The following is a 25,434-nucleotide window of genomic DNA, read 5'->3' as shown; positions in this document are numbered from 1 at the left end:
AAACCAGAATTATTTTTCTTTCCTTTTATATAAGACCAGAAATTTTTTGGGTCATGGGATATTTTAAGTTTGGCGTTTATTACGTCAGTTAGGATAAAATTGATATATAGTCATTTATTTGTGTTCTTATATCCTATGTTATTTTTATTTTATTTAATATTTATAATTTTGTATTTTTTGTAAATATTTTTAGCGCACGGGTATTGGACCCTTAGTTTGTTGTTATAATTTTATGTTCAAGTGAGAACCTGTCATTAGATTTTATTTGTATTGTTTATTTAAGTTTATTATTTAAAGGTGTAAAAAATCTGTTGGTTTTCCTAAATAAATTTTAAAAATAAATAAAATTTAAAAAAAACAACTTGCTGGAGTAATGTGACACCACTCTTATAACAACGTCAGCTGGATATTGTTTTTTTAATTTTTTTTATGTGAACACCGCACAAGAGTCCCAACTGCTCCCAAACGCCTGGAGTCAGTGAGACTATGGCATCCCCAATTGGGATATGCTATGAGGCTGGAGTCGTGTGACGGGGAAGGAGATGGGAAAGAGGAAGGTGTGGGAGTACCTGGCTATTCAGATCTGGTTACCAAACACGCCTAAAGCCATTTCAAGCAACGTTTCAATTCTCAATGGTGGTATTACAGCAGGGTGATACTGAGAGTATCTTTCACTCTTTTGAAAATATCAAGTTTTTTTGGATTGGGTCATTGAATACAGGTCGTCAGTCGAGTACTCTATTTTAAAGAAATATTCTACTGACAAAATAAGACAATAATTATGGAGAGCTGGAAAAACCTTGAAGTTTTTTTTTTTTTTTTTTTTTTATAGTTAATACCTCACAAGAGTCCCAACTGCTCCCGTCTGGAGCCAGTGAGACTATGGCATCCCCAATTGGGGGATGTTGTGAAGCTGAAGGTAAGTGGGGAAGGGAAAGAGGAAGGTGGGGAAGTACCTGGCTATTCAGATCTAGTCACTAAACACGGCTAAAGCCATTTGGAGCAACGTTTCAATTCTGAATGGTGGTCTTACACCAGGGCGATACTGGTAGTATCTTCCACTCTGGAACGTGCCGCAAATATACTATATATTATTTTAATTAATTAATTGTGAAATAACACAAATTAATCAAATAAAATTCATTTGCGCACGCCGGGTTCGAACACGCGACCTTCGGAATGGCAGTCCAATGCGTTACCACTGGACTATGCTATGAAGTGCAGTGGTTGCACCATTAAATTTAATAATTGCAATGAAAAAGACAGAACAGCCACTGTTTTGGACGATTCAAATGTTTCTTCATCGTTTCAATCACATTACCAGTTGTTCCTGTGAACAGTCACAACCAATTGCTTTAAAATGGTTAAGTGAAAGGTTTTGACAAGCAATATATTCTATTATTGTCTTGGTTATGTTAACGGAGTGCCTGAGTATACCTCATTTCTTGACGGATGAGGAGTCGGATGATCGGTCATGAAATGAGAGCCTGGTTCCACGGTTAACGGCAGTGCCTGAGTATACCTCATTTCTTGACGGATGAGGAGTCGGATGATCGGTCATGAAATGAGAGCCTGGTTCCACGGTTAACGGCAGTGCCTGAGTATACCTCATTTCTTGACGGATGAGGGGTCGGATGATCGGTCATGAAATGAGAGCCTGGTTCCACGGTTAACGGCAATGCCTGAGTATACCTCATTTCTTGACAGATGAGGGGTCGGATGATCCGTCATGAAATGAGAGCCTGGTTCCACGGTTAACGGCAGTGCCCGAGTATTCCTCATTTCTTGACGGATGAGGAGTCGGATGATCGGTCATGAAATGAGAGCCTGGTTCCACGGTTAACGGCAGTGCCCGAGTATACCTCATTTCTTGACGGATGAGGGGTCGGATGATCGGTCATGAAATGAGAGCCTGGTTCCACGGTTAACGGCAATGCCTGAGTATACCTCATTTCTTGACAGATGAGGGGTCGGATGATCGGTCATGAAATGAGAGCCTGGTTCCACGGTTAACGGCAGTGCCCGAGTATATCTCATTTCTTGACAGATGAGGGGTCGGATGATCGGTCATGAAATGAGAGCCTGGTTCCAACGATAGATGTGTTCTTCAACCACCATGCTTTTATAATATTTGTGCTTTTTTTTATATTAACCAAAGTCTTGTCCTTTCGACCATGAAAAAATAATCCACTTACTTTATCACAAGTCTTTGCTTTCATGAGTTTAGACCTGGTACTTGATGTAGTCTGTAGTTGATGTGCGCCACCTAATCTATTTTTGTCTTTTACTTTTTTGTATTATTCTTCGTGATTATTTATTTATTCATTTTTGGGAAATCGACAGTTTACATTTAATCAGTTTGTACATAAGTATTATTTAGTAAAATAAAACCAATGATGGATTTCCTCCTTGTGACTTTAACTGAGACAGCATAATATAGAATAAGTTATTTAAATTTGTGAGAAAGGAATATGAATTAAAAAACTTATACAAAACAATTATGCTGAAATCATAAGACGGCAGAAGTAATCGCTACACCAGCTCGATCCGACATCCTGAACGTGTCACAGATCTTGGAGAGGACTGCAAAAGATGGAGATTTGCTGATCGTCGGAGGAGGCATAGTCTTAGGACGGGTTGTTTCGGAGAATTTGAACAATTCATCAAATTTCAACGTTCATTTTCAAGTTCTGTGAAAGATTTTTTTAAGTTCTGTTTTTATTTCAGTTCTGTCAAGCAACTAGCCTATAATGATATAAAACCAGAACTTGAATAGGACTTTCACAGAACCCGAAAATGAACATTTAAATTTGATGAATTGTTCAAATTCTCCGAAACAACCCGTCCTTAGTAACCTTGGTTGACTAACGGGGACATGCGGCCTCGGGCGGGACGGCGGGCAGATGATTTTTAGTGCCATATAACTACAAAAATAATAAGTGGTAGTTATATCTATCAAAGCTAAAGATTTTATTAAACAAGGTCTCATAAATAAACTTATACAACTGTTCCAGAATATTGAATAAAAAGACTGAAAATATTAAACTGTTCCAGAATATTGAATAAAGAGACTGAAAATATTAAACTGTTCCAGAATATTGTGTAAAGAGTGAAAATAATGAATATTTGGCATATTTTTTCAAACTTCGAAGGACCCTCGGAGTCTAAAGATATTTTTGATTTTTTTTAAACTATATTATTTTGATGTTTTACATAAAAAACAACTTTTCACTATTAAAAATTGGCCCACAGTTTCCCACTTGTACTACGAGTTTCCGGACACCATATATATTTGTGGAAGATTCTCTCAGACCAACATTCAGCAATGAAACATTGCTTGAAATGGTTTTAGCCATATTTGGTGATCAAATCTAAATAGCCAGGTTTTTCCCACCTTTCTCTCTCCATCTCCTTCCCCTTCATATTACCTTCAGCCTTACAGCGTACCACAATAACTGTGGATTCCATAGTCTCATTGGCTCCAGATGGAAGCTGTTGGGATTTTTGTGCGGTATGTATTCACAAAAAAAAAATTCAATGCATCAGTTATTTTGGTCTGCTTCTCTCCTGCCTTCAACTCTAAGTCAATGACCATGAGCTTCTTCAGGTAGGAGGTCTCAGTTTGGCGAGCAGAATACCCGAGGATACGATACCCGAGGTAGGCGGACAATCTATTTAGGATGCCGAGTTCTTTCAGAAGCTAGATGTTATACAGAATAGAGCTATGAGATGTATACTAGGAAAAGGAAAATACGCAAGCATAGATCAAATGAGAGAACAGCTAAATTGGATTTCTATAAAAAAGAGACTATTATTTAATGTGTTAATTTTTGTACATAAAATCATGAACAACCAAATGCCAAAATATTTTAAGGATGAAATTGTTTTTAATAGAGATGTTCATAATTACGAAACCAGAAATGTAAATAGGATTAGATTGCCACATATGAAAAAAACAAAATCACAGAACTGCCTAATGTACAAAGGACTAAAAATGTATGATGAAATGCCTGAAAGTCTGAAGAATGAAGGAAGAATGAATGTATTTAAAAAGAAATGTTATATTTATTGTAAAAATATGTAAAATTACAAAATGAAATATGATCTTGTTTATATTAGTTTATATTCAAATGTATAAACTAACTCAATAAATAATAAAAAATAAAATAAAAGAATGGATAGATTAGTGTGCCTGGCTGTCAATTGAATCCTGAGCATTCTTCTCCGGCAATACATTTCGAGGGCTTAGATAAGTTTTGTTTACCTCTATACACATGCATTTACATTATTCGTATTGGAGTAATCAAATATTTAAAACTTTGATTCCGACATACCAGCACAAAACACAATCAGAACATCAAACACCCATATATTCATACTAAATAACTTAATGTTGAATTAACTCCTTACAATACATCGCATATAAACAATACAACGCATTACCCAGTAACCTAAAACTTCCCAATACCTTCATCCTCACAACATACCCCAATTGGGGATGCCATAGTCTCACTGACTCTAGACAGTTGGGAGCAGAAGGGACTCTTGTACAGTTTCACATTTAAAAAAAAACTTCTGCATCCTTCTTAACCTTATTTTATAAGGTATAAATATCTAATAAATATCATTTATCTGCATAAATGAATTTATGAAATATTTTCAATGAACTGTGTTAAGTCTGTCTAGCCGGTTTAAAAATCTATGTACACTCTTCATTGAACTTCCTTTTAAATTTGTATTTGTGCTTAAAAATAATTTCCTAAAAATAAGTGTATACTCGTCTTTCCCGTGAAATGAGTTTTATTTAACTCATTAGGAACAATTTATTGTAAATATTATTGTTATTATTTTGTGATTTATTATCACTTAAATAAATAAAAAACCACAATTGATAACAAAAATGTGTTTATTTCCAAATAAAACTAACATAATATTCTAAATGTTTTAGTCATCAAAATTATAAGTAGTAAGTGTGTTCCAGTTATAAAATAAACTAAACTAAAAACTAGACCACAAAAAACTAAACCACAAAAAAACTAGACCACAAAATAACTAGACAAGAAAAATCTTTTACATGAAAAAGCAGTTGCAGGAAACCTGTCCTAAAACCGATTTTGTTAACAAAAATTATAACAACATAAGTACACAGAATATGAAAGCTTATCAAAAGATGGTCGATAAGGAAACAAAGATATTGTTTTTCAATATCAGCCAGTTTTTATAAAGTATTAGAAAGTCACATGGAGTACGGATGATAGGCTGTTCTTATGCGCGAAGCTGGTCCCTTCAGTATGGACTCTATTTGACCCACATTATTCTTCACGATTTGCACAAAATGCGAAGTCTTTAAATCTGAAAATTTTTTAATATATTATGGTCCTTATATTGACTAAATTTTTAAAGTGTTGCGAGATTTGGAACTAGATATCCAGAAACTGATTAGAGGGTGTTAGAAAGATCTTAACACACTTCGGCCGGGAAAGGTATTTCTACCCGTTCGGTCGATTGATGCTTAACGGCGGGAAGGTAGTTCTATCTTTTGCGCCGGCCTCATTTCAATTGCAGAAAAGACGGAATTATTCAATGTTTTTATATGAATATTATATACCAATCTCTTTGTAAAGGTCCCAACTTTATGTACATTATTATCTAAAAGTAAGTCTACTTTTAACATTTATCTTTATGCCTTTCGTTTACATCGGTATTTCAACAAAGGATAGTACACTATTTGTTGTTGTAATAATTCTATTCATGGAATGAGGGTTTTTATGACCGTGAAACCGTGAAACCCAAATCGAATCTCTATCTCTGTTCCACACACACTCAACTCCTATGTGCAAGCGAGCGAGAGATGTCCGGAGTATTTAAAGAAAGCAGGTGTGGGCAAATACCGATAGGCGGCGGACCGTAATAAACATATTACAAGGTTAATTGAGTTGCATTTCAAATAATATTCGATTTTCGTTTAGTACTTTTATAGCTTGGGCATGCTGAGTTACTATGTGGAATTTTTTTTTAATATATTTTTATTATTTCCGAAGATTTTAAACAAATTAAAGACAATCGCATGGGACCGGGTGTTAAATGAACGAGGGAGTGTAAATTAGAATATGTTCATAGAACAAGTATAGAAGTTGTTTGGTAGTACAATCAAAACAAAGTGGATAATAAATTTCCTAGTTTCTTTGCGGAACCAACGAAACATTTTTATTAAGGGTATACTTGCAAGAATTATCAATCAGCTCTTTCATAGATGGCGCTAATTTAATTTTTGTGGTAAAAGACATTTTTTGCAAGAATCGCTTTAAAATATTATGATTAATAATTTATTTGCACCCGAACATACGCAATATGAATGTGAATAAACATTTTTTTTTTTTTACATTAGCTCCACACAGGAGGCCCTGAGGAAAAAAAACCTATGTCATTTTTGGAGATGCTGTATGGAGGGTCTTATGGAAAGGAAGGAGAGGAAGTTCTGAGAAGGAAAAAGATTTGAGGGGTGGGTACAAATCTGGGGGTCAATGTGTCCCACTGCAGCGCAACGCGATGGGTCGAGAGAGTCCTGTCGGAGAGGTCAAAAGGTCTCCCTCCACCGCAGCAAACGCATTCGCTTAGATAAACCTCACCGCTCATAGTTTTGTCCGTATACAAACTCAATTGTTTTAAGAAATGTATACAAATACAATATTGGATTTTATCACAATACAACATTGTATTTGTATGCCTCTCTTGAAAAAATTGAGTTTCCACATAGACAAAACTATTTATTCATATTGCGTATATGTGTTAAAGCAAAAAGTCATTTTCCTAAAATAATGAAATTAGCGCCATCAATGAAAGAGCAGATTATAAATTCTTTTAAATTTACCCTATATACATTATAAGAAAATATTACTTACTCATAAGGGAGGTGAATATTTTGGCCATAGTGGAAGAAGGATTGGGTCCCAGAGGCGCCTCTTTCAAAAGCATTTCCAGAGACACTTTGTTATTACACGACCAAAGTTTATTTACTTTTTCAAATACACCAAACTCATTCCACTCCTCGCTGCAGAAAAAACAACTACATATTATAAACCTATTGAGACAATGTTTGGAATGAATAAAAGAACAATGATAACAACACATAATAAAACATCTTCATGACGGAGAAGATGAAATCCAGATTGGTAAAATAGAACACTGCACCCTTGAGTTGATTTTTTCCCATTATTATTATAATTTTATAAACTATTTCTGAGGGCGAAAGGAAAAGGCAAGTGAGTCAAACCATTATTGAATGTTGAGGCAACAACACAAATTCATCCCCTTTGTTAGAAAAAATTAGATTAACCGAAACTTGAACAGACACAAGATACAATTCAGTATTTGAAAAGCGTGGTAAACACAAAAATTGAGTGTTTTATTATAGCTTATTTTGAATAATCCCATTTTTATATCCCAGTTAAAAAACATATTATATACAAATAATTACATTTTCCATATTTGTATGAACCAGTAAAATATTCTCTTATTCCTTTCGCACACAAATTTGACAATACGAATAAACTAATAAATAATCCAACCTTATAAGGGATTTTTCTAAAATTCTGCTAAATGGAGAAGATCTTTTTGCTGAGGTGGCTTTGTAATTTTTAAGAAGCGAATTAGTTGTACTTGAAAAACGAGTTCCAGGGTTTTGTTGACTGAAAAATTCGTAAAGAATTTTTCTATTGTTTGATCTCGAGCCGCCAATAAACATTTTTAATTCTTCAATTTTGACCCCGTTCTTTTGATTCTTTGGAAATAAAATGTAGACCGATTGATTGCGTTGTTCATTTTCACCGTCATCTACATTGCTGTGAATATTTTCGGTATTCATGCCGCTGTGTTCATTTTCACAGTTCCCATTTTTGTGTTCGTTTTCACCGCTCATATTGCTGATGGGGCTTTCACCTACGTTTCGCAGTGATGAATTGGAATTGATTCTCGATTCATACTTTTTTCTTATCGTTACATAAGACATTTGATCTTCATTAAAAGAATAATTTTCACCGATTTTCTTTTCGTTACATTTATCAATAAATGGCAAAGAGGCTGGGACTGGTGAGTTGGCTGCAGAGTCATTAGAAATGATATTAATATCAGAATCATCTGGAATTTCAGATGTGTACTGTTTATGTCTCAGTTCTTCGGGAGGACTGACAAAGAAAGTTTTATCTGCAGACTTCTGTCTTGTCAACAAGTTCCTGCGATACATTGAACTCAACATTTTACTGTTGCTGTGATTCTGTTTTGGGTCCATTAAACGTTTAGTAGTTTCTTTTTGAATATCGACTATGTCATCCAAAGGTGTCTGTAAAGGCATCCATCATATGCAATTTGTCAACATTTTTATAACATTATATAAAGAGTATGATAGTAGGTACCAGAAAAGATGTAAGACTTAAATTTGATTTTATAAATCATTATCTAGTGAAAATCTAAAATATATGGCAATATAAATATTTGTTCCTATTAAATGAAGTAGTAGTATTGAAAATCTGTATGAAGCATAAATATGTACCTACATTATAAGAATTCATAATATTACTAACAATACATATTGTAAATATCTATAATTAAGCGATGAAGAAAATGTGAAAGTGTAGATAAAAGCAGTGCAGTTAGGTTACCAGCAAGTTAGGTGTGCATGCCTTTACATTTTCAATTGTGGCCATTCTTGCACACTGTTTCAGGCGTCACATAAATGCAACATACGCTTAAAGAGATTAAAGAGAGCCATCATGGAGGTTTACATAAATGAACAAGCTACAGTCGCGTAGGTAAGGTTAAAAATTGAAACTCACACTAAGATGAATTCTTTGGTATGTACTGAGATACATGCAAATGGTACAAAATGGGTCACTCGAAGCCAAATCAAAGCATTTAAGACAGTGTTTCCCAAAGTGGGCGTTAAAAAAAGCCAAATTTTCACACAATAACAGTTGGTGTGGAGTTACGGCTGCTATTAATACATTACAATCATACAAAAGCAGATCTAAGTTGGTGAGAGGTTAATGAATTATAAACATGGGAATGACGTTGGGAAACACTGGTTTAAGCAATAATATAAATATATATTATAATAATTGTAATAATTCGAAATGATTAATATGTACTGACTTGGCATCTCAAGTGAGACATCAAGTTAATCCTCTGCAAACGCATATATCCTGACCTAAACTCTTTGAATTTATCCACAACCTTTCTTTTTCTTTTTTGCTTACGCTTCCAATCCGTGCTAATTTCTAGTGTGAAATCTTCAATGAAATTTTTATAAGTGTCATTAATTTTTACCGATTGCGATTGGAGCAGATCCTTGGAAGTGGTTTTTCTTATGGTCGGAGGAACTAAGGAAGAGTCACAGGGAGTGTGATGTAAACTATATTCACAATTGTATATTTGTAAAACATCCGTGATTGGGTTATAACTAGCATCGTCAATCATCTGCAAAATTAACAATGGTTACTGAATAATCAGACAAAATAATACGAAGTACATTATTAAAATGGTTTTCAGACATACCGTTCAGGAATTTTAACGAGATCATTAATCTACTAGAGAGTACGATTCAATATCAGTTTAGTTAAATATTATTTTTATAATTTCATACAAAACAACAATATACAAGCAGTAATTGCTATGTAGGTATATACTATATACATATACTGTATATATAAATATATATATATAATTTGCTACATATCTACCTCACTGGGTGTAACCTGTTCTGAGGTAGGTCACAGATGTGCCAATATTATTGACAGATTAGGTACTGTTAAATCCAAGTGATGGAGAAGAATTAATAAAATAGATCAAAATAATTTAGACCTGTAGTTAAAAATGTGATTTCTTGCAAAATCCATGTAAAGTACTGATCCCACAAAGGTAATAGGAAGGGGCAATCAGCTAACTTGGTGAGGCAACAATTGTCGATGTCACTCGAATCCTTTCGATTGCTCAATGAACAAAATTGAGTAAAGCCCAAAATTGATTGCCGAGCCACCGCGGGCCGGGGTGTTGCTCCATGTCACTTGTGGTTACCGACACCAGAGATTGCTATGTCTGGGGAGAAGTCCCCAGATCTGGGGCATTTCAAAGGGAGAAAGGGAGTGTTTTGGAAAAAAGTAAGAAATCTGAAGGATTTTGTATAATCATCCATTTTGTTCATTGGCCACCGGTGAGCGATGTGATAAAGGCTAATTTAAAGAAACGTAGTTTGTCTGAAATAGTTTGTGTCTATGAAATATTGTATGTTGGTAAGGGGATTACCAATGTTTTCATAAACTAGCTTAGACTTGCCAAGGTGCCAAGGAACCAAGGTACTAATAAAACCTAACACAGCGTCCTTTAGGTTTTTTACTAACGCAAGGTGACGTTTGGGTCACAGCCGGCCTTGTATATCAGTTGCATTTTAAGCTTGGCTTTAGAGACATTTATGTCAAGTTGCTCTCTGACAGAAGCCACTGCAAGATAGATAAGCCTAGTGAAACCATTACTAAAAAAATACAGACATACCGGCCTTATCTCGACTGCGTGTCGTTGTTTTTCTTTGTTTCTTTCACATTTAATTTTTGGGTACCTAATTTACACGAATATTGATTAAAGTAAAACCCATAGACATTCAAATTGATAGACCAGCCAATCCGAGAAAGCGGAACAAACCACATGCTCGGAGCGCGGGAGGCGATGTGACAGTCTCCCTTTCTGTGATTTGTCAATAAATTAATCTGATAGTAAGAGGCAACTTGTACTATAATACCACTGTTTAGTCACTGTTTTACCACTGTTTGTATTGTACTTTCGTATATACCTCAATGGACAGCATATTAGTAAATTTCAGAATAACAAGTTCTATTTCAATTTCCTTGTGATCTTGACTCATTAGTCAATTAGCCAAAGATATTAATTAGCCATTCACTGGTATTTTCGTTGAAGGAATACATAATATTGGTTATTGCTATGGTCTAGAGTGGTAGTTTGCTGTACATGTGAGGCACTGTATACATAAATGGTGTCTTTAAGCAAAGGTTGTTGTATATTTCAGTACCAAAAGTCTCCATTCTGTCTTTACTGTTGATGATTTTGACGCATGGATTATTTTTAGGTATAATTGCATGATATTAATAATTCTTAAAGACTTGAAAAGAGGCTTTTTTGGATGCCTGAATGGAGTTTCTAAATAGAATTATCTTATAGATGAATTTTAGGAAATCAGTTAAAATAATCTGTTAGCAGTTCCATTGCAGAAAATGGGGAGATTAAAATATATAAAGTTAGAACTTGGTTAACTTATTATTATTATGTAGTGGCTTACCATTTGCTGTTTAGCTAATAACTCATTAAAACGATCATTTTTTGCAAAGTGTGGAATTGCACTTTCTCCAAAATCAGAAAAGTCACCTAGAAAGAGTAAGTACAATCAACAGACTTGAAAAATACTAACTTACCACACCATCAGATGTTAAAATATAAATAATAATAAAGCCTTAGACAAGTCAAGCTATATTGAGTTGGGGTGTCACACTACGCTATAATCTTTCTCGGGAGAGGGGGTCAGATCAATTGGGAACTGCCGCCGAATATCATTTCCTTATATGGGATCTGTCACATTGACAGATGACAGCCGCTTAATTATGTCGCTCCGTAAATTGTCCTACGGCAGGAGAGAGGTCGTATAATTTTCAAATATCGCCTGGTTACAGATCATAGCGCATATCGTCGCCACGCCCACACTTATAACACATCATCTTTTAAGGTTTGACAGGTCTGTATGGGATTGTATGGCGAACAATATGGAGTTATATAAAAAGTTTTGAACTTATATGGTAATCTGTCAGCCACTAAACAATTTAGATCATTCATGTTTTATTAAATTTCCGACTTTATGTCCGGGTTAATTCTTCCCCATAGGTAAAACTAAACCCTTCCACACACTTTTCCACAAATGATCATCTAGGCAATCAACATTATGCAAGTGCATTATATAAGCAAAATAAATACAAAACAATACAAGAACAACACGTCAACTCACCAGAGATCAAATGGGAAAATAATTCACCGACTCCAGATATTTTCATATCAGAGGGTTCGGCTCGGTAGAACTTCTAACAGGGCCTATAAATCCTACCGATCCCTCAACATAAATATTTAAAAAAATCTTTCATTATGCTACATGTATTTAAAATGACTGATTTTTGCATTTTTGTATATAAAATTTTTGATAGATCTAATACACCTAAATTTTTAATGAGGGAGCTAGGTATAATGCCAGTAGCCGAAATAACAATATTATTATTATTATAATTATTATTCACTAAGGAACGTAAAACCATTGTTACAATCAGCACAAACATCATTGCGTTCAAAGGAAACCTTATCAGCAACTACACAACATATTTCTGAGAACTAACAACTATTGTAATTCAAACAAAGAAAACAACACTAGAATAACTACCTACTTATACTAGGTATTCTTTTGTTTAGCTTTCAATGGCTGTGATGAATCAGAATTATTGGAAAAAGCTTCATGAAAAGAGAGACCTCTACTAAATTACTAAATACAGCATTACTAATAATTCTAATGACTAAATTATAGCAACTTAATAAGGTACAGAATACTGTAGATTAGTTCTAAAGTTGGTTTCCCAAAAATGCTTATTGTGTAATTGTTCTCACACAAATTATTTACATTGCATAATATATTCATTCATTTGTCAGCTCAAGTTATGTCAGCCTTATGCCTACATTAGTCACAGTCCATTAATATTAATATATTACACCTGGACCAAGTCTACATAATTGTTGTACGATCATTATGCTTTCCGGTGTTTGTTTAGTCAACCTTTAAGAATATAATTATAAATTTCTTGGTTTATATAAATATAACAAAAATACAACCAAGTGCTATTTACCATCAATTGTTTTAGGTGAATGAATGGAGAGAGAGTCTTCCCGAATGCTTCTTACAGCTTCAATCTCTTCATCTTCAAACATAGGATTGAGATTACTCGATTTCGGCACCGAGTGAATGTCTGCATCCTGTAATTCTTCAATAAATACCCATACCCAACTCTGAATAACATTTAATCAAGGTTTTAATTAAAGACAGGGAAATAACTAACTAACCATCAGGCCGTTTCCGCAGGGGTAGGCAGAGAGGACGGACCGCCAAACAATTCGGTCTTAGCACACTCCTTGCCTCATTCACATTCATACATATTCTTCTATTATTCTGACTCTTGACATGGCCTGACTCGAGTATCTGATTCACTTGATCGTGCCATGTCTTCTTCGGGCGTCCTCGACTACTGCTACCATTCGCATTTGCATCATATATCCTCCTTACTCTCCTTTCTTCGCTCATTCGCTCTACATGCCCAAACATTAAGGACGGGTTGTTTCGGAGAATTTGAACAATTCATCAAATTTCATCGTTTATTTCCGGGTTCTGTGAAAGTCCTATTCAAGTTCTGTTATTATATCATTATAGGCTAGTTGATTGACAAAACTGAAATTAAAACAGAACTTGAAAAAATCTTTCACAGAACTGGAAAATGAACGTTGAAATTTGATGAATTGTTCAAATTCTCCGAAACAACCCGTCCTAAGCTTACATAAGCCTTGCATTCTTTGCGGATCTCCATATTCCTCACACGATCATACATGGTTTTACCACACATACGCCTCAGGGGTCTCATTTCAACAGCAGTCAATCTACTTTCATCTTTTCTCTGCTAGTTCCATGCCTCACTTCCATACATCAGCATTGTGGACTGCTAACTTCACTTCACTTCACAGGGAAATAGACTGCTAAATATCTTAGTAAGCCTTGCTAAAACCATGGTTTAGCCAACACTTCATATTTTGACAATAATACAACCAAATGCTATTTACCATAAATTGTTTTAGGAGAATGAATGGAGAGTGAGTCCTTCCGAATGCTTCTTACAGCTTCAATCTCTTCATCTTCAAACATGAGATTGAGATTACTCGATATCTGCCTCGAGTGAATGTCGGCATCCTGTAATTCTTTAATAAATACCCATACCCAACTGTGAATTACATTTAATCAAGGTTTAAATTAAAGGCAGGGAAATAGACTGCTAAATATGTTAGTACGCCTTGCTAAAGCCAACACTTCACATGTTGACACCCATACAACTTTTAATTCATGAAACGAAGCATAGGTTTTGAGAATAAACAGCTATTACCCGTAGGGTAAATTTGTTTGCTTTTCAGAACACCTCATATGGTCTCATAGAAATAGTTGTGTCTCCGTTACCGTCATAATAATAATAATATTTGAATGATTTGTATAGCGCCGTTTTTGTGCAAAATCACCTCAAGGGCGCTGTACAAATTTATAATACATTTCTACAGTGATCTATGTTATTACTAGCTATTTATGGAGATAATATACAGTCATAGTTAGAAATATTAACTTTAGAGAGACATTAGAAACCAGCTGTATATTCAAATATAGAAGTTAACCACAGAATAAAAATCAAAGATTATGACCGCAATTTGAAAAAAAAAATTAAAAATTTGTGAATTTTTTTTATACGAAATTACAAAAACTGAGACAAGAGTATTGTTTATTACATAATTGTCTAATAACACATTGTTTTTTTTTTGTATCATATATTTATTTTTATGTAAAAACATTGAGCCATTTTTCAAACTTTTTATGTTTGATTTGAAAATTTTAGATTTATAATAATAAAATTGAAAGCGTGTTTTATCACCTTTCAAAACAGTTTTTAGTTTTCGGATACTTTCAGAAATATCCCATTTATTCATCTCTAAGAAATATAACGGCCAATATGCCAGAGGCCTGAAAGGTTAAACTAATTTATACAACAAAACAATATTTAAATATGGATTACCTTGTTCCGTAGGAAACATTGTGGATATGCAGGACTCGATAGATTCTTGCACCGAATCCACTTCACTATCTGGTATCTTGCAAAGTGCTCTGAAATAATTAGTGCAAAACTATATTTTACTATAATACATCTATCTGATAGTATTATTGTCCCAGCGTCTGGACGATGTAGGCCCTCTGATTGGTCAAATTCATATTATGTGATTCGGATAAATTCTGCATTGGGGGTCTGCAGGCAAAAAATACCAATCTGCCCCTCAATTTTAAGCAACCGTAAGGTTCATTTCGGTTTGCAGGCGACTGGATACAAAAAAAATAAGACATTAAAAATTAAGACACGATTTCATACTGAAAAAGAATCGCCACATGTAATACGATATTTCTTCAAAAATATCGTTTCTCCTCATATAATTTTTGGATAATATCGAAGAAAATATGTTTTAGAAAGTTTATAATCCATTGGATTAATTAAATTACAGTGAAAATTATCCACAATTTCGTGATTACGTTTGACGTTTGACGAAAAAAGCACGCGTTCATTCAATATGGCCGGCAATAGCTGGCCGACACAGAGCGCACCTCTGGCGGTGTAAAAACTAACCAAATAACTGGCGCGAATATTTAAATATGCTAAATTACTTGACCATTAAGCGTTTCATAAGAAGATTTCTTCTGGAAGTTTATTTAAACTTTGCAATGGCATTTTTCATTATTATTTATAATTTTTTTTGCTTATTAATTATATCTGATTTTATATTGACATGTTTTATAATTTCTAAAATTTAAAAATTATTTATTTGCGATGCTTTAATCCTGATTGTTTATTTATATCTTAAGAAATAGGGTAAAAATACCGTTTGAAGAGAATATGTTTAATTTTTTTATTTAGTATTTCAACTTTCAATTTATTAGAATAACCGTTATTAAATGTTATTTGTCTTATGAATATATTGTTTTATGCAATTTTTTTTTTCAGGTCTTAAAATACTTCACACGGGATAAAAAACATCACAAATAAATTATTTCGAAATTTTAGAAATAAGAGAACATGTTTATAAAAGTAGATATAATTAACAAGAAATTTTTTTTATAAACTCTCTTTTAAATATTTTCCCACTTAACTGGTCTTTCATATTGTAATTCCTAATTCGTATAAACCCAGCCTACTCTTACCCCTCCCCCCTCCTTCCACTTCTTTTTTCCAATTGTAATCTATATTTAATTTTTGACTTCGGTGTATACTTCGTTCATGAAACATGTATTGGTTGTATATAATAAAAGGATGTTAAAAAAGTTATTTGTTTTTTAATAAAATAAAGTTTAATAGGATAACATTATTTTATCTATTTCCATTGTATATCAATGCATACGTACATAATAAAATGTAAACATTATATTTATTTATTAATTGGACAATTTGCATAGCGCCGCTTTTGTGAGATATCACCTCAGGGGCGCTATATTGTAATAATCTACCTTTATATATAGATTTTTACTCTCTTGATGAAGGTGTATATATATTCTAACTTTAAACTTTATTAGATACAGTAACAGTTTTAGGTAAAGAATTACCACCAGTTGGAGTGAAATTTACACCTTTTAATTAAACCGACTGTTAATCTCATCGCACAATTACCCTCCTTTTATCCAATAACACGGGTACAATTAATCAATATGTAATAATCTATTATTTCAGTCAACTTTGTTATAACTATCTTTGATTGTTGTGACAAACTATACGATATTGATTCAACTTATAGACATTGTCGGTTGTAACACGTATTTAAGCACTGCAAATCTCCTATGAGCAAATTATATTAGGTACCATAACAGTTAATATCAGTGCCGTGCAAGAAGTGCCGCCCGCAGGGCCTAGCAGCAAAAACCCGCGGAGCGGGTTTTTAACTGCTAGTTTTTATTAATAGATGTATTCAAAATGTGTTATTTTGTGTATTAACTGCTGTAATGTTATCTAATTTCAGAGAAATGCTTATATTTCCACATGTGTATACGTGATCGCCACACGAAAAATTGATAGAATGCATTGTCATCGACAACGAGTCTATTAACTGAGTTTCAGCTCGATTGCATATCGGGAATTGGGTTAATTTCCGTTTCCAAGATTTGCATTCATTCATTCATGAAAACAAAATCGAAATTGAAATAGATGTATTTGAAAAGACATCACAACTCACATTATAAATTGCCTACTAACAAAATATCTTGGTCGCATCATATTTGAACGATTAAATTTAATATTGATTTGATTACCACAATTATTCTCTATTATCTATATCTTCTTCTATATAAATAAAAATGTAAATGTTCGTTTGTTCAAAATCTTAATTGTCCGAAAATTCTTCAACGATTGATTTGAAATTTCGACACAACGTTGTATTCGACTACGCGTGTTTGTAAAAACCTGCTTTTTTGAAAAACAGCGCCATCTGTGAGACGTAAAAGAAATACGCGCTATTGTGTCTCTATCTGCACAGATAGACTGAGCCACACCAACGCGTGGCGGGGTACAGTTAGTTACTAATTGTGGTGATCTTCCGTACCGGTCATCCAGATTTCTTCTTAGTAAAAAGAATGTGGGTACAACGTTACTATTCGTTTTTATTCAGGTAGCTACAAGTATTGATACAATGGACAATATAAGAGCTTGCTATTGAAAAGAGGATGAGTTTCAACAGACATGCCTTTTTATGTCATGCTGTCTCACTCAGATATGCCTGTCTCTTTCATACCGACAGACATACGTTCACCACACTAATAATATAAATGTATCAATTCTTTAAAAAAATTAAATGTTTCTAAATGCATTTCTGGATTCTTAGTCTGAATAATTAGGAATTCCAGTTACCAGTGGCTGCAGTTCTTACTTCTACAGGCTGAAGAGCTGTGCCTTATTCATTCATTTGGCCAAAACAATTAGCGGAATATGGCAATGTTCAACTTGAAAACTACACACAACCTAAGTTTGGATATAGAGCAACGCACGCTACTGCTAATTAATTGATTATAATACTTACAGATCAAATCTTTGACTTATTAAAGCTTCGTTGTTTTGTACAAAGGCATTAGAGCAGCTATCTGAAAACAATATAAGGTACTTTGGTATAAATACATAATTGATATTGAATACTACCATTACAGGACACAAAATAAAATTATCTATTTGTAATTGAGTAATTTATTAACACTCTATTAAGTATTATGTTAGTCTATTTTGATGGCTCCAAGCGATATGGTGAAACAGGCCAAGCATAGCACTCATGTGAGACTAGCATAAACAGTAGTAGCATCGTACATACCGACACATATTGTAGTGTTTTAACATTAATATGCAAAACATGGAACATTCAGTTGTTATTGTTACATGTTACTTAAGTACATTATAACCATTAGTAGGTATTCAAAATAAATCAGATCTCCAATTTCGTTTGTGCTGTGTAACTTCGGTTCAATGAACTCTAGAAGGGCACGGATTGGCTTTGAATTAAAGTATCATTTTTTAAATTGTTACTGATTTGTCGAGAATTCAGACTATCCCCATCGATGTATTATATTTGGTTCCATGACAACTCCTAAAAATTACAATTCAACACACATCGTTTTTGTTTCATCACTTTTCATAATTTTATAGCACTTTTTATGGGTGTGTTGAATTGTCATTTTGATGAGTTATAATATAAGGTCACCGATATCTTTGCTTCGAGTTTACGTGACAGGTATATTAATGCAAATAAGTTCCAAACACATATTCAAGTCACCATTCACTTAATTTTATCAGCTAAAATTAAGTCAATAATGAAAAATTCGACGTTTATAAAGTAAATATTTAGAAAAAAAATAATAAATTCCATTCTTACTCATAAGTTCTAACGCTTTCTTATGATAGATGAGACATGTACCATAAATTAAATGAGATGCCAACCGCAGTGATATTCGATGTTCCCTTTTTTTAGAGTTTGAGTTAACAACCTCGCTCAGATCATTGCTGAAAACATAAAACATCTCACTTTACATAAATCTATCGGCATTTCAAAAGAAAGCGATTCAAACAAACATGCACAGAGGCGGATTAACTGTTGAGAGCGCCCTAGGCAAGCACCTCATCGGCGCCCCTCTAGCGACCACATATTATAAATTTTAACAAGTACCTAAAGTAGCCGAATTTGTAGTTAGGTGGGTTTTACGTGAAAATAAAAATTTCGTGGGAGGGGGGGGGGGTGGCTAGAGAATTTCAAGAAAATAAAATTTGTCCCGAAAAAAAAAATTCATGGGGGGGGGGGTGGCTAGAGAATTGTTTAAAATTGATGTTTTTACGTGAAAATTATGTTTTTAACTTGACTCTGAAGTAGCCCGACCAGTCGCCTTTTAGATTTTTTCAGCGCCGATTCTCGTTCTGAGTAGCCTAAATGGCGATATATTGCCCTCGTTGGCAACACTGCCAGCTATGTTTTTTTTACATACCAAGTTTCATCACAATCGGTTCAGAAGTTTTTTTGCATGAAGAAGTAACATATACCTATACAAACACATAAATAAGCCATTTCCTTGGAAGTTTTTCTCTATTTAACAACTTTCTTTCAAACATTGTTTTTGTTAAAAAACGTGAGATTTTATCTTCATATATTCTCTTACTCAATGAAAAATCTGCATTTTGATTTTGATTAAATCCATTAATTGCAATGTATTCTTGTGTTTCGTTATTGATATCCCACTTGACTGGGTCACATCCCACGATAAACAGTCTATTTTGCGACTGCCTCACAACTTCTACGGCTGACGGAGTAGGCAGCATGGACAAATCGTGTTGTTTAGAACTAGTAGGAATTTCACATTGAATAGACTCGGTAGAAGACGCACTGTGAATTGCGTTAGAAAATTCCTAATCATCACTTTTTAATTTAGAAAAAAATGTCTCAATATGTTTCGTATGCTTTATAATATTTTGATTTTTTTCTTCTTTTTCCTTAGCCTTCCTTTTATAAGCTGCACCACTAGGTTTCTTCTTCAATTCAATCATTATTTGGGTAATGAACTAAAACGCAATGTACTAATTAATTCACACAAATACCGCTGCGAGTACGTAGCAACGCCCGCGAACGAATCCACGAGCGAGCGGTCTTCTATTAAAAAATCATGCGATGGAGGCATGGAGGAATAATCAAGAAGGCGAGTATGCTTTGGAAGCTCTGCATCTCTACAGAAGTAAATAATCTTTTATATTGTGTAAGCAGGTGCATACTTACTTACAAAATTAAGTTTATATATATATTTTTTTTAATTCTAGGGGCGCCCGCCGGCGCCCCTTTGTAACTGGCGCCCCTAGGCACGTGCCTACTTTGCCTTAGGGTTAATCCGCCACTGAACATGCAGTTTATGATATCATATTACCTTAAGCTAGGTTTATTAATGCAATAATATTAGTGCAATCTCGTTGTGAATGATGAAAACTTGGAGCAGGTGGATGAGTTTATGTATTTGGGAAGTATGTTTACGAGAGATGGGAAGGCTGACAAGAGATATTGAAAGAAGGGAAAATGCAGGTACTCCATTAATAGAGGACTGAACGCGGTTGGCGTTAACAAAAAAATGTCCAAAAAAGCGAAGCTAGCAGTACACAATGGAGTGCTGGTACCTACCCTGATGTATAGCAGTTAGGCATGTAACTGGCAGAGGAAGGATGAAAGCAGATTGAATGCTGTAGAAATAAGATCCCTGAGTCGTATGTGTGTTAAAACCATGGATGATCGTGTAAGAAATATGGACATCGGGAGATAATGCGAGGCTGATGTAAGCATAAGGAGTAAGATTAAGAAAGGGACGCTAAGATGGTTTGAGCATGTAGAGCGAGTGAGCGAAGAAAGGAGTGTATGGAGAATATATGACTAAAATGTGAATGGTAGAAGTCGGAGACGCCCGAGGAAGACATGGCACGATCAAGTGAATCAGAAACTTGAGTCGGGCCATGTCAAGAGTTAGAATAATAGAAGATTATGTATGAGACGACGTATGAATGTGAATGAGGCAAGGAGTGTGTGCCAAGACCGAGTTGTTTGGCGGTCCGTCCTCTTTGCTTACTTTGAAACGGCTCGATGGTTAGTTAGTTAATTTTATTACCATATATGTCTAAGATCCGACTCAACAACAGACGCTATACTTTCTGTGCTCCCGCAAAATGTGGCAGCCGTCCACGGAGCGCGTAGTTTGCCATTGGTAGACAGCCATTTATGGCAAAAAAACATTTCAAAAAATGACTTGGGTTTTTTCAAAATATGTAGCGACTATCACATAAACATATTTATCAAAACACTTTAATCACATAATTAAACAACAACAACGTTCAGAATAGTAACTCACGTTATTAGAAAATAAATTTGTACAAAATGTTGCAATGAAAATAATATTGTTATTATAAAACTACGACTCAATGACAGCAATCTTCAAAAACTGCGCCAATAACATTTGAGTGTTGCCAGTGAAATAAAGTTATTTATGACTCACTAATTATATAATGGTATCTACTTGTAATTCAGCCAACATTTAAATATAATACCAATTATGAAGTAAGTTCACCAAGAAATCTAAATAAATAAACTGCCATCAATAAGGTTGGAAAATCCTCCTCGTTGGAAACGTAAGTTTTAAATTTTAAATAAATAACCCAATTTTAGTCTTTGGCTGATCAAATTAATAAAATACCAACGTAAAACTTTAATATCGTAAATAATAATTCATCTTATTTTTAGAAAAAAAAATGCATAAATTAATCACACGTTTACGTCATTTTAGTTTAAATTTGTTTATATTTTCTTCCGATTTAATCTCCTCTGATATTACCAATGATGAATACCTATAATCACAAATTACAGACGTAAATGTAGAAGCATAAAATTCAATCATAATAATTTTTTATTACTTCACCTAAGTATGTGCAGGTCAAAGAGAAAAAATAAGTTTGTAATTTGCGTTAAAGTTAAAAATTAAAACTAATATCAAGGTGCCAACCATGGATGAAAGACTCGCGAAGGGTTGCTACTTGCAATGATGCATAGCTTAACTAGGTGAATTGAACCCACAACGCTTGGGTGGGAATCAGACACATTTACCACTCAGCCACTAACTGGTCTTTATACAATTTATTACTGTATTATAATTATTATTTATATATGTATGTCATTTATTTCATAGGTGCCTTTTCAGCCCAGTAATTGCGGCAGCAAATTGCAGTTCACATATTGTGTGAATGGCAGTAAAAATTTTAATGACGATAAATTATTTTATTATCCTTGATATTATAAATAAGGGGTCACATAAAAATCATAAATTTGTGTCAAAAAAACTTACCTCGTTTTAAAAATCGTTTACTAAATTGGAAAGGCTGGTGTATATTATATTATTTGAGGACTGAAAACAAATTTAAAGTAGGTACTTATCAATCGGAAATTCCGCTTTCGTTTCATAGTGGAAGTAGAATAAATGTATTTTTTTATGAGCAGTAAGCGTAGTAAGTAAGAGTTAGCCCACTGTCCCACGGTCCTGCAAAGGAATAGTTATAAACCGAGTGCTGAAAGCTGTAAAGTGCCAGTATGGCCCTCATAATACAAATATTTAGAGGTGGTTTAATTTTTTAATTATTATTACTAACCACTACAGGCTTAGTGAAACAAAGATTGAAATAATATACAAGTTAATGAGATAATGGATAATAAATAAAAGAGTAATGTATACAGAAAGAAAAAAAAATGTCATAAATAAATAAAAACTTGAAAAGATTAAATGGTAATAACTTTTTTTATAAATAAAAATATACTATGTAATTCCATTGGGAAAATCTCCTTAATACATGTACATTTCGTATATTATTTATAAATAGTATACCATGTAAATAAAATTTACAGTGACATCTTTCGAGTCACTTGTAATGTGAGTGACCATGGAATGATCATTTACGGTGTGGGGCCCACGCTCTGCTATTAGGCGACAGCCTGGACGAGAGTGTTCTCGGATTTCCGGTAGCGTTATAAAAAGCGTGGTATAAATTTATTTAGGTTATAAAGCAAAAATGCAATAATCGCAACATTATTATGATCGTCAACCTTGGCACTTTATTATCATTTTAATCAAACATAAACACTCGATTACTACTTCCGATTTCCAATGACGTCATGAGGACAATTATGGGAACAAAGGTTCCGTAAATTATGAAATATTTTAAATAATAATTCTCAAATGATATATAAACCCTTTAATCATAGTACCGGACACAGTTCTCTTCAAGTCATCTGACTATACTAGTATCATTTGAGTGAAGTGAATTTTATTTAATACAAAATGAATATTTCCTTTGCATGGGTGTTCATGGCAGTTGCCGCTTTCTTGGCTGTGGTGGTATGTTCCAGTTAAATTACTAATTCAGTAAAAAAATAAATTAAATCCCTTAAATATTTACAGTTTGGCATAATATTCTAGAAATGTATTCAATTTGTGCTAAAAACTTATTACTATGGCAACCCTAAGATACTCACTTTCTTTTTGAAAATTTGTTCTTCACATCGGAGCTTGATGGTTCGTTTACAAGCATGAGAAAACAACATAACTCGTTGTTTTATTTATTTTTTATTTCATACCTACAGGTTATTATATACATTTGAAGAATGTTTTCTTTGTCTAACTAGGAAAGATTTCCGTTTTAAGACAGGCAAAATTTAAATTAAATAACGTACATATTTTATACAACTAAAAATTAAAACAGAGAAGAAAAGAAAATAAAGTATAAATAAAAATAGATAAAAACATAAAAGTTGATGAAGTGACGTAGAAATCGTAGAATCATCCCCCTATGAGAAGTATCGTTAATTTGAGAATACCGGTTAAATTAAAAAAAAAAAAAACATGCACTTGGACCATCGTGCTTTTTTAAACTTAGCCCGTCGTCCCATATGGGTAAAGAAACGGTAGCACCCGATTTATATCGATTCCTTACCGGACCGTGGAACAGCGGGCTTACTTTCACTTTCATATGGCGCCATCAATTTCTGTCTATACTATTAAATCTCAGACTGTATCTAAATTAATTAAAAACTTTTTTTTAAATTTGTAATCTTGGGTTTCATAGTGAAATGAAAAATAAATATTGTTATTATTCAGTTTATCGTGTCTCAATATCGTAAAAATAACTAGGTATTACACTATTATATCAGTAAAATTAAGTAAAAAAATGTATGTCTTTTTGTCCACTGTATGTCTATAATCGTTGTGTAGGTATTTTAACACATGAATGCATTTATTGAACAGTTTGGAGTTCCGCTGCAAGATGGCCACTTGCACACCGTTGGCGTTGCACAGGGAGGCCCTCCCGGCGGCGGGCCCGAAGGAGGTCCCCGAGGCCCACCCCCCCCTTATAGTAAGTTATCACCACCATTATTTTATTTATTTTTTGAGACGCAAACAGAACATTTATAAAATATGAAAACTTTTGCTAAAATTGTTAATGAATAATATACATGCTGCAAATTAATATCTAGAAAAGTATCCAGTGCAGTGGTTCTCAAATGGTTTTTTCTGAGTACCCCTTCGAGAAAAAGACCAAACTTGCGTACCCTTGTTGCCAAAATGTCCGTAAAGTGTCGGTAAAGTGCGCGCACGTACTCCTCAAGCAACGTCACGTACCCATGGGGTACGCGTACCACCAATTGGGAACCACTGGTCTAGAGCATTCGAATTGTATCACATACTTGTATGAAAATATTTTTAAAAGAATTAATATACCACAGCTACAAACCAACAGCATAGTATACATATCGGCCATATTGCAGGAACATCACAGAAACGTTCCACTGAAACAAACAGTTCATGGGCTCGACATTGGGTTTCCGCTTATCTGATATCAATCTTTATACTTAATTGATATCAATTTTTATACTTATCTGATATCCATCTTTATACTTATCTGATATCAATATTTATACTTATCTGATATCCATCTGTATACTTATCTGATATCAATCTTTATACTTATCTGGTATCAATCATTATACTTATCTGATATCAATCTTTATACTCATCTGATATCCATCTTTATGCTTATTTGATATCAATCTTTATACTTATCTGATATCCATATTTATACTTATCTGATATCAATCTTTATACTTATCTGGTATCAATCATTATAATTATCTGATATAAATTTTTATATTTATCTGATATCAATCTTTATACTTATCTCATATCAATCTTTATATTTATCAGATATCAATCTTTATACTTCTCTGGTAGCAATCTTTATACTTATCTTATATCTGTAAGCATATCAAGGAGATAGTTTTATTATACATATATTCACTGTCATATTTTGTAGGTACTATGTTTAAATAGTACCTACCTACAATTTAAAAAATAATTAAAAAAGCGCTAGACTCGTAAAATAGGTGAAAGGCAGCAAGGGGATTATGTTTTTAAAAAATTGGCCACATTTTAGTTTTTTTTATTGACATTTATATAATATT

General features: G+C 33.6%; 1 protein-coding gene across 2 annotated transcripts; it reads right to left on the bottom strand.

Moving 5' to 3' along the window:
• Nucleotides 1-4,967: 4,967 nt before the first annotated feature.
• Nucleotides 4,968-21,356, bottom strand: LOC149418225 (uncharacterized). Of its 2 annotated transcripts, none has more exons than XM_089639371.1 (11): nucleotides 21,284-21,356; nucleotides 18,787-18,914; nucleotides 17,947-18,007; nucleotides 14,913-15,001; nucleotides 13,921-14,055; nucleotides 12,939-13,073; nucleotides 11,342-11,427; nucleotides 9,322-9,471; nucleotides 7,569-8,338; nucleotides 6,903-7,051; nucleotides 4,968-5,352 (listed from the first exon to the last, which is right to left on the bottom strand). In XM_089639371.1, exons 2-11 carry the CDS (start codon nucleotides 18,788-18,790, stop codon nucleotides 5,237-5,239), a joined length of 1,695 nt encoding a protein of 564 aa, XP_089495497.1. In that variant the 5' UTR covers nucleotides 18,791-18,914; nucleotides 21,284-21,356; the 3' UTR covers nucleotides 4,968-5,236. The 2 variants fall into 2 exon arrangements, with proteins under 2 accessions (XP_089495497.1, XP_089495496.1); XM_089639370.1 differs by lacking the exon at nucleotides 21,284-21,356 and adding an exon at nucleotides 21,044-21,270.
• Nucleotides 21,357-25,434: the final 4,078 nt, after the last annotated feature.

The sequence above is a fragment of the Hesperophylax consimilis genome, chromosome 14 (genome assembly GCF_061612785.1).
Source record: "Hesperophylax consimilis isolate HC1 chromosome 14, BYU_Hcon_1.0, whole genome shotgun sequence".
Lineage (NCBI taxonomy): Eukaryota > Metazoa > Arthropoda > Insecta > Trichoptera > Limnephilidae > Hesperophylax > Hesperophylax consimilis.
This window is presented reverse-complemented; position numbering and strand designations above follow the sequence as displayed.

Bases quoted from the DNA above. Each gene is read 5' to 3' on its own strand.
- LOC149418225 (XM_089639370.1), bottom strand. From the start codon at position 21,168: ATGTTTTTTTGCCATAAATGGCTGTCTACCAATGGCAAACTACGCGCT. The intron at 9,472-11,341 runs GTAAGCCACTAC...TTAATTTTGCAG, and splicing joins TATTAGCTAAACAGCAAATG to ATGATTGACGATGCTAGTTA. The intron at 8,339-9,321 runs GTAAAAATTAAT...ATGCCTTTACAG, and splicing joins ATCTGCTCCAATCGCAATCG to ACACCTTTGGATGACATAGT.